Source organism: Hemiscyllium ocellatum, chromosome 22 (genome assembly GCF_020745735.1).
Source record: "Hemiscyllium ocellatum isolate sHemOce1 chromosome 22, sHemOce1.pat.X.cur, whole genome shotgun sequence".
Taxonomy (NCBI): Eukaryota; Metazoa; Chordata; class Chondrichthyes; order Orectolobiformes; family Hemiscylliidae; genus Hemiscyllium; species Hemiscyllium ocellatum.
In genome coordinates, this window is record NC_083422.1 from 15,953,157 (window position 1) to 15,963,097 (window position 9,941).

At 44.1% G+C, this 9,941-nt stretch overlaps 1 protein-coding gene across 1 annotated transcript; it reads right to left on the reverse strand.

The window, feature by feature from the left end:
• Window positions 1–2,067: 2,067 nt before the first annotated feature.
• Window positions 2,068–3,312, reverse strand: ch25h (cholesterol 25-hydroxylase). Its single transcript, XM_060842357.1, has one exon. It carries the CDS (start codon window positions 3,293–3,295, stop codon window positions 2,330–2,332), a length of 966 nt encoding a protein of 321 aa, XP_060698340.1. The 5' UTR covers window positions 3,296–3,312; the 3' UTR covers window positions 2,068–2,329.
• Between the last annotated feature and the right edge of the window lie 6,629 nt (window positions 3,313–9,941).

Below are 9,941 nucleotides of genomic sequence, written 5' to 3' on the forward strand. Positions count from 1 at the left end.
TTCGCTGTCCACTACACCTCCAATTTTGGTGTCATCTGCAAACTTACTAACTGTACCTCTTATGCTCGCATCCAAATCATTTATGTAAATGACAAAAAGTAAAGGACCCAGCACCGATCCTTTGTGGCACTCCACTGGTCACAGGCCTCCAGTCTGAAAAACAACCCTCCACCACCACCCTCTGGCTTCTACCTTTGAGCCAGTTCTGTATCCAAATGGCTAGTTCTCCATGTATTCCATGAGATCTAACCTTGCTAATCAGTCTCCCAAGGGGAACCTTGTCGAACACCTTACTGAAGTCCATATAGATCACATCTGCTGCTCTGCCCTCATCAATCTTCTTTGTTACCTCTTCAAAAAACTCAATCAATTTTGTGGGACATGATTTTCCATGCACAAAGCCATGTTGACTATTCTGAATCAGTCCTTGCCTTTCCAAATACATGTACATCCTGTCCCTTAGGATTCCCTCCAACAATTTGCCCACCACTGAGGTCAGGCTCACCGGTCTATAGTTCCCTGGTTTGTCTTTACCGCCCTTCTTAAACAGTGGCACCACGTTTGCCAACCTCCAGTCTTCCGGCACCTCACCTGTGACTATCGATGATACAAATATCTCAGCAAGAGGCCCAGCAATCACTTCTTTAGCTTCCCACAGAGTTCTCGGGTACTCCTGATCAGGTCCTGGGGATTTATCCACCTTTAACCATTTCAAGACATTCAGCACTTCCTTCTCTGTAATCTGGACATTTCTCAAGATGTCACCATCTATTTCCCTCTTCCATATCATTTTCCCAGGAATTCAGATTGGTACCTGGACTCACTCAATTGTATTTGTTTGCATCTTGACTTGGGGTTGTGCAACTCTGTATTTGTCTGGATTCTTAAAATAAGGGTAGAGAGAGTAACAGTTAAAAATTAGTAATTTATGTTTCTTTTCTGCCACTGGTTAAAAACAAATCCGTTTGCAATAAGCAGCTATTTTCTTGTTAACTATATACAGATGGTGAGTGAACTTGATTTGTCAATCAGGTAAATTGGGAGCTCTGATGATTTGATTAAATTTTTTCACAGTTGTGACAAATATGTACAAAGCATAGTTTGATTTCCAGCTCACTATCCCTGTGAGTGGTGATAAAAGTGGTCACTTCTCAGTAATATTCAGTTTTCTGTTGAAGCCTCTTACAATGGCTTCTACTTCAGTTTGTGTGGTTATAACTTATCACTACCTGCCATGGTCACTGTCCTGTGTCCTTACACCCACTCATTTTTAATAACAGCTATTAGGAATGAACATTTAAGAATGCTGGAAAGACACAATTTAAGATCCTTTGGAAAACATAATGGAATCTGATAAATGTACAGAGTTCCTATATCTCTTCTGTTTAGGGACTTTCCTTCTTAAAACAATGCAGTGAAAATGTGGATCTAATGTGGTCCTGGAGATATAAATCCTTCCCTCCAATTTTCTGTCTGCCACATGCAGCTAGTGTGCTGCACTCTGTCACTCTTTTCAAAGTGTCACATGGCATATCCTCATGACAAACAATGGTATATTGGTTCCCACTGACACACATTCTCAATTGGCACACAACCCACTCACACTTGTGCTGCTCAAGACAAAATGATAACAGACATTATCAGCGAGGTTAGTGAATCCAGTAAACATTATTCACTCCTGGTAAGACCTGTAGTTCCAGTTAATTTCTGTTTAGATGGCCACGTTTCTTGGGTAAATTCTATCCTACTCTTGGCAATAATCTTAATGAAACGTTCTCATGACATTCTGTCCAAAGTCAAGCATCTCAGATCGCATGACTGGTACCTTTGAAGCTGATGTTAAAGTCAATGGCTAATGATGATGGCCAATGGCCAATACAAGTACAGTATCTGCCATTTTAATTGTGGACACTTTAAGCAGTCCAAGACTGTACTAGAATTAAAACATCCCTTAAACCCCAATCAATAAAGGCTGAATCCTATGACTATGATGAACCATTCAATCTTTAAGGCACTTTTATCCTTCAAACACCACACCAATACAATTATATGAAAATGATATCTAGTTTTATTAAATTATAATAAACGTATAAAATTCTATAGCCAATATATTATTCCGATACAAGAAAAACAATATAAAATAGCATTTTTCATGACATAAGTAGCGTTTAAAGTGCATTGTAAAGAAACTGTACATTACACAAAGTCAAGTGTTAGTCTTGTACAAATCACTGGCCAGCAGTCCATGTCCTTCTCCATCAATGTCCAAACCTTCAGGAGCAAACAAATACAAGTCTTTTCTTTCGTTCTTAAATAGAGTCGGAGCAAATCACCGACTTTTGCTGTGTAGTGTACTGTAAGTACCCAACAGTTTGTCCCAGTGAGTAAAGTAAGGCGCATAGTTGGTTTTGAACTTCATGTGGTGGAGGTCGTGGTGAGGAGCCCCTCCGTACAGTCCGAAAGGCACCAGCCTGTGGGTGGACCAGGGCAGGTCGTAGCCGGAGTGGTCCTCCACCGACAGCCAGATGTTGCAGACGAAGAACAGCAGCGTGGTGAGGGGGTGGCACCGCAGAATGACCGGGTTGATGGCGGCAAAGAAACCCAGCGACAGGGTCTCCCAAGCTCCCGAGTACTCGGTGGCCAGGGCGAAGGTGGCTGTGTACTTGTGGTGGACCTTGTGGAAGGTGCGGTACAGCCAGGGCACCCGGTGGTGCAGGAGGTGCCACACAAAGTACTGGAAGTCGAAGAGCAGCAGGCAGGCAGCGATGTCCAGTAGGAGGCGGTGCAGCTCGGGGGCTGAGGGCGGCAGCTGGACTGGGCGCCAGTACCAGTGGGCCACCGACAGCGGGAAGATGTAGAGCAGGTGGTTGTACAGGGTCTGAGCCACGCAGCTCGCCATCATCCCCAGGCTCGGGTTACTCTGAGCCTGGATCTTGTACTTCCTCAGGGAGGGCAGCTTCTTCGCCAGCAGGTCCAGGGCGATGTAAGGCAGGCAGAAAGTCGAGTAGACCACCAAGGAGAAGGTGACTGGGAAGAAAGGAGACTTCATCCATTGCTGCTTGGCCCGCACCAGGTCCCAGACGGGCTGGAGGAGCAGCCCAGTCTCCACTGGTGTACTCCCCATGTGGGTAGCGTTGTATCCAACAGCGTTACTCATGACAGCTCGGCGCTGTGACGGTCTGTGTGTGTGTTGATTTGCTCCACGCTGCACTCTCGCTGCTTTTATTTGCAAAGGGGCGTGACACTTTCTCTTCTCCATTTTCCTGTGTGGAAACATTGATCGAACTCCTGCCATTTTTCCGACTCAGGTAGACATAAAAGACAAAAAAAAACCCCTCTTTATTGGCAAGCACCGATCTCTGCCAACAATCAGTGCCAGCAACTTGGCGAAATGTCACTTTATTTTTGTTTTTAGCGTTAAGGCCAATTCGGTTTCCCTTTCGAGACGTGACCCACTGGATTAACCTGCTCGGAGCCAACACTTCGAGGGCAATTCCTGTTTCGGTACTTGGTGAATCAGCGAAAGGTCAGAGAAGGGATCAGAGACCCCCCAACCTCGTGACCGTGTCGGCGCCTGCAGAATATTCCCCCAGTCCCTGGACCTTGTCAACACCCCAATTCGATGTTTAAAGTACAGTCAAGGGTTTGCAGACGCCGAGTTAACACACACGATCAGCTGTAAACCTGTAAGCCGAGGATAGATCGGATAATATTTTAAGTTTCATTCCGTGGGCACCAAATCCCATGTATTTAGGCTCGAAATGGAACTGAACCCGCCTGATTGTCCTGGAGAGCACAGCATCCAGAACTGCAGCTGAGATGTTCAAAACAAGTTGAGGGGGGAACCTGGAAAAAACTTTGCAGTGTTATTGCCCCCCCCCCCCCCTTTTAATCTCAAATTCCCCTGGTGACTCGGCTGGCATTTCTCTAGAAATGTGCCTTTTATGTGCGGACTTGCTTATGTTGTTTTATTAATGTGTGGATTTGCTGTTTTTAATGTGAGAACTTGTCTTTTTTATGTGATAACTTTTTTTCTCTGTCTGTTCTCTTGCCCTGCTTATCGAAAGGCTATTTTTTTAGAACAAAGATAAATTACATATAAAATACTGGGCATACGGAAAGTAATTTCATTCATTAAAAAGGAAAGTCAAATGTGTTTTGTCCCAGAACACCTTGTGGCACCCTGGTATTTCATTGAGAGATTAAAACATTAACTCAAAGTATTTCCAGTCATTGGCACCTTACCAAAGCGCTCCCACAGGTTTCTGATTTGAATAATACCCTACAGTGAGCACATGGGGATTGCTTTCACTGCCGGTCCCTCTTCTTGATGTCTCACCTGTGAGAGGGAGAACGGTCCACATGTAAACTTATCTGATAGTTATGATTGCCATCTGGCAAAGGAAATAAAACATCAGAAGGGGAGTTTTTAAACAACAAAAAATAAATTAATGTCAAAATAAACCTCAAATACAATACGTGAATGCAAATGTTTTATCTCACTGTTCATTCACTGGCTCAAAATTCAGAAACCCTATACAGTTTATGGTGGTAGTAACGCCAGTCTATACCGCTCTTAAAAAAATATCTCCTTATCAGGGGAAGTGATGAATTGATCGCTTCTTGTATTTGGATGTAACTCTGTGGGAAAGACGTTGCATTCCAATGAGGTCCACACCCAAGAATATGTCATCTTAAATTTCTATGTTTATTACTTCCTTTCCACTGCACACAACAATCACTACGCAATCAACCATGGACGGCGTTAACCGTGACGAGCAACGCACTGCTTTTCATCTGACACCTCTCCAAGATATTCTCAATACCTATGCTAATGATACGTGATTCTATTGGATGGAATCAATGGCTTAGCTCAGTACCTGTTTTGTGGTATTGATGGACTGAAAGGGCCTGGTCAAATCCCACCCGTGTCATAACATCCCTAAATTGGTGGATGTTTATTTTTAAAAGAATTACCTCAGTTTGGATTGACTTGTTTAAAGCTTCTGTGGATTATAACTAAGATTGTTGAAAAATTCCATCTGTCAGCTTTAAGCATGTTCGCTTGTGACTCTGCCTTCAAGTTTCTGTTACTGCCTAAGGAATTAATATGTTCATGTTGCCGAATTTCGCAGAAGGTTCAAGTAAAATTAAGTTGCTCATTCAATGCAAAACACCACAAATGTCAGAAATCTGAGCTACAAACAGAAAATACTGAAAATACTCAGCACGTCTGACAGCAGTCCAGAGAAACAGAAATAATCTTTACACCTCATCACCCTTAATCAGCTTGGAAAGTCCAGGGAGGCAAATCGGGTTTTGATAGTTCTAAAGGACACGGAGTGGGTGGGGGTGTGGCACTGTTGTGGGGGAGGATAGAATAAAAATGCAGTGCTTTTTTCAGGCAAGTGTGATACAGTTCCAAAAGAGACATGGTGCAAGACAACAAATAAATATAATACAAGTAAGGCAGTAAATGATGTAATCAGAGAAGACTGAATGTGAAAAAAAAACAGCTCGTTTAAAAATATCATTCAGGATAGTAGGCAGAGGTCGGAATGCCTGGAAGGCTTAAAGTGCACAATGCTTCATTCGAGAAGTGTAGGGGCAGCGAAGTCAGGATGAGAGTTGGATGCTTTACAGCATTTTGGACTCAACATTGAGTTCAGCTATTTCAGACAAAGCCTCCACTTCTTTGCAGTTATAGTTCAGAACCGTCAATCTGAAACATTAACTCCACTTCCCTTTCCACAGATGGCCAGGCAAGTTGCATATTTATAACCTTTTGCTGCTTTTATTACATTCATCACCTAACTTGGAAGGGGACTAATATACTGGCTGGGAGATTTGCTAGAGCTGCTCGGGAGGATTTAAACTGGTAAGGTGGGGGTGGGGGGTTTGGTGGGTGTGATCCAGGAGATAGTGAGGAAAGAGATCAATCTGAGACTGGCACAATTGAAAACAAAGGTGAGCCAGACAGTCAGGGTAAGCAGGGACAAAGCAGAAAACAAGGTAGAAATGGTAAGTTAAACTGCATTTATTTCAATGCAAGGGGCCTAACAGGGAAGGCAGATGAACTCATGGCATGGTTAGGAACATGGGACTGGGATATCATAAAAATTACAGAAACCTGGCTCAGGGATGGGCAGGACTGGCAGCTTAATGTTCCAGGATACAAATGCTACAGGAAGGATAGAAAGGGAGGCAAGAGGGGAGGGGGAGTGGCATTTTTGATAAGGGATAGCATTACTGCTACACTGAGGGAGGATATTTCCAGAAATATATCCAGGGAAGTTATTTGGATGGAACTCAGAAATTAGAAAGGGATGATCTTTGTATTGTGATTGTATTATAGACCCCATGATAGAGGAAATTTGTAAGGAGATCTCAGTTATCTGTAAGAATAATAGGATGGGTATGGTAGGGGATTTTAACTTTCCAAACATAGACTAGGACTGCCGCAGTGTTAAGGGTTTAGGTGGAGAGGAATTTGTTAAGTGTGTACAAGACAATTTTCTGATTCAGTATGTGGATGTACCTACTAGAGAAGGTACAAAACTTGATCTACTCTTGAGAAATAAGGCAGGGCAGGTGACTGAGGTGTCAGTGGGGGAGCACTTTGGGGCCAGCGGACTTAATTCTATTATATTTAAAATAGTGATGGAAAAGGACAGACCAGATCTAAAAGTTGAAGTTCTAAATTGGAGAAAGGCCAATTTTGACAGTATTAGGCAAGAACTTTCAAAAGCTGATTGGAGGCAGATGTTCACAGGTAAAGGGACGGCTGGAAAATGGGAAGCCTTCAGAAATGAGATAACAAGAATCCAGAGAAAGTATATTCCTATTAGGGGGAAAGGAAAGGCTGGTAGGTATAGGGAATGCTGGATAACTAAAGAAATTGAGGGTTTGGTTACGAAAAAGAAGGAAGCATATGCCAGGTATAGACAGGATAGATCGGGTGAAGCATTTGAAGAGTATAAAGGCAGTAGGAGAATACTTAAGAAAGAAATTAGGAGGGCAAAAAAGGGGCACGAGATAGCTTTGGCAAATAGGGTTAAGGAGAATCAAAGGGTTTTTACAAATACATTAAGGACAAAAGGGTAATGAGGGAGAGAATAGGGCCTCTCTAAAGATCAGCAAGGCAGCCTTTGGGTCAAGCCACAGGAGATGGGAGAGATACTATAAATGAGTTTTTTGCATTAGTATTTACTGTGGAAAAGGATGTGGAAGATATAGAATGTAAGGAAATAGATGGTGACATCTTGAAAAATGTCCATATTACAGAGGTGGAAGTGCTGGATGTCTTGAAACATATAAATTAGATAAATCACCAGGACCTGATCAGGTGTACCTTAGGACTCTGTAGGAAGCTAGAGAAGTGATTGCTGGGTCTCTTGCTGAGAAATTTTTAGATGTATTTTGAAAGGCAAGGACTGATTAGGGATAGCCAACGTGGCTTTGTGCATAGGAAATCATGTCTCACAAACTTGATTGAGTTTTTTGAAGAAGTAACAAAGAAGATTAATGAGGGCAGAGTGGTAGATGTGATCTATGTGGACTTCAGTAAGGCATTCAACAAGGTTCCACATGGGAGACTGATTAGCAAGGTTAGATCTCATGGAATACAGGGAGAACTAGCCATTTGGATACAGAACTGGCTCAAAGGTAGAAGACAGAGGGTGGTGGTGGAGGCCTGTGACCAGTGGAATGCCACAACAATCAGTGCTGGGTCCACTACTTTTCATCATTTACATAAATGATTTGGATGTAAACATAAGAGGTATAGTTAGTAAGTTTGCAGATGATGCCAAAATTGGAGTTGTAGTGGACAGTGAAGAAGGTTGCAAATGTGTTGCTGGTCAAAGCACAGCAGGTTAGGCAGCATCTCAGGAATAGAGAATTCGACGTTTCGAGCATAAGCCCTTCATCAGGAATAAGAGAGAGAGAGCCAAGCAGGCTGAGATAAAAGGTAGGGAGGAGGGACTAGGGGGAGGGGCGATGGAGGTGGGATAGGTGGAAGGAGGTCAAGGTGAGGGTGATAGGCCGGAGTGGGGTGGGGGCGGAGAGGTCAGGAAGAGGATTGCAGGTTAGGAGGGCGGTGCTGAGTTGAGGGAACCGACTGAGACAAGGTGGGGGGAGGGGAAATGAGGAAGCTGGAGAAATCTGAATTCATACCTTGTGGTTGGAGGGTTCCCAGGCGGAAGATGAGGCGCTCCTCCTCCAGCCGTCGTGTAGTTGTGTTCTGCCGGTGGAGGAGTCCAAGGACTTGCATGTCCTCGGTGGAGTTCCACCGAGGACATGCAAGTCCTTGGACTCCTCCACCGGCAGAACACAACTACACGACAGCTGGAGGAGGAGCGCCTCATCTTCTGCCTGGGAACCCTCCAACCACAAGGTATGAATTCAGATTTCTCCAGCTTCCTCATTTCCCCTCCCCCCACCTTGTCTCAGTCGGTTCCCTCAACTCAGCACCGCCCTCCTAACCTGCAATCCTCTTCCTGACCTCTCCGCCCCCACCCCACTCCGGCCTATCACCCTCACCTTGACCTCCTTCCACCTATCCCACCTCCATCGCCCCTCCCCCTAGTCCCTCCTCCCTACCTTTTATCTCAGCCTGCTTGGCTCTCTCTCTCTTATTCCTGATGAAGGGCTTATGCTCGAAACGTCAAATTCTCTATTCCTGAGATGCTGCCTAACCTGCTGTGCTTTGACCAGCAACACATTTGCAGCTGTGATCTCCAGCATCTGCAGACCTCATTTTTTACTTAGTGAAGAAGGTTACCTCAGATTACAACAGGATCTTGATCAGATGGGCCAATGGGCTGAGAAGTGGCAGATGGAGTTTAATTTAGATAAATGTGAGGTGCTGCATTTTGGGAAAGCAAATCTTAGCAGGACTTATGCACTTAATGATAAGATCCTAGAGAGTGTTGCTGAACAAAGAGACCTTGGAGTACAGGTTCATAGCTCTTAGACAGGATAGTGAAAAAGGTATTTGGTATGCATTCCTTTATTGGTCAGAGTATTGAGTACAGGGGTTGGGAGGTCATGTTGCAGCTGTACAGGACATTGGTTCTGCCAGTGTTGGAATATTGTGTGCAATTCTGGTCTCCTTCCTATCAGAAAGATGTTGTGAAACTTGAAAGGGTTCAGCAAAGATTTATAAGGATATTGCCAGGGCTGGAGGATTTGAGCTACAGGGAGAGGCTGAACAGGCTGGGGCTGTTTTCCCCGGAGCATTGGCGGCTGAGGGGGTTACCTTATAGAGGTTTATAAAATCATGAGGGGCATGGATAGGATAAACAGACAAAGTCTTTTTCCTGGGGTGGGGGAGTCCAGAACTAGAGGGCATAGGTTTTAGGGTAGGAGGGGAAAGACATAAATGAGACCTAAAGGGCAACTTTTTCATGCAGAGGATAGTATGTGTATGGAATGAGCTGCCAGGTGAAGTGTTGGAGGTTAGTACAACTGCAACATTTAAAAGACATCTGGATGGGTATATTAATAGGAAGGTTTTGAAGGAAAAAGGTTGGGTGCTGGCAGGTGGAACTGGATTGGGTTGGGATATCTGGTCGGCATGGACGAGTTGGATCAAAGGGTCCGTTTCCGTGCTGTACACCTCTATGACTCGATGGCTCAACTTAGCTATCTTATTCACAACTTGAGCAACATGATCCCTTTACTTACAGCGAGGTGATTGCTGAGCACATTTGGGTGGTTGGCTGTCTTGCACTACAGAGTAACTCCAACAGGTTCATTTGCTGTGGTTACCATGAAGCACTCTCCTTCACGCCTTGCTACTCTCTAAGTTATGGTGATCTTTAGGTTAAACCTTTATTCATTGTCTTTCTCTGTTGAGAGGGTATACTATAGTGACTTCTAATCCAGTGCACCACAATTGACAAATGATACAAAGCAGCAAAGTGTAAAATATTTTTGGG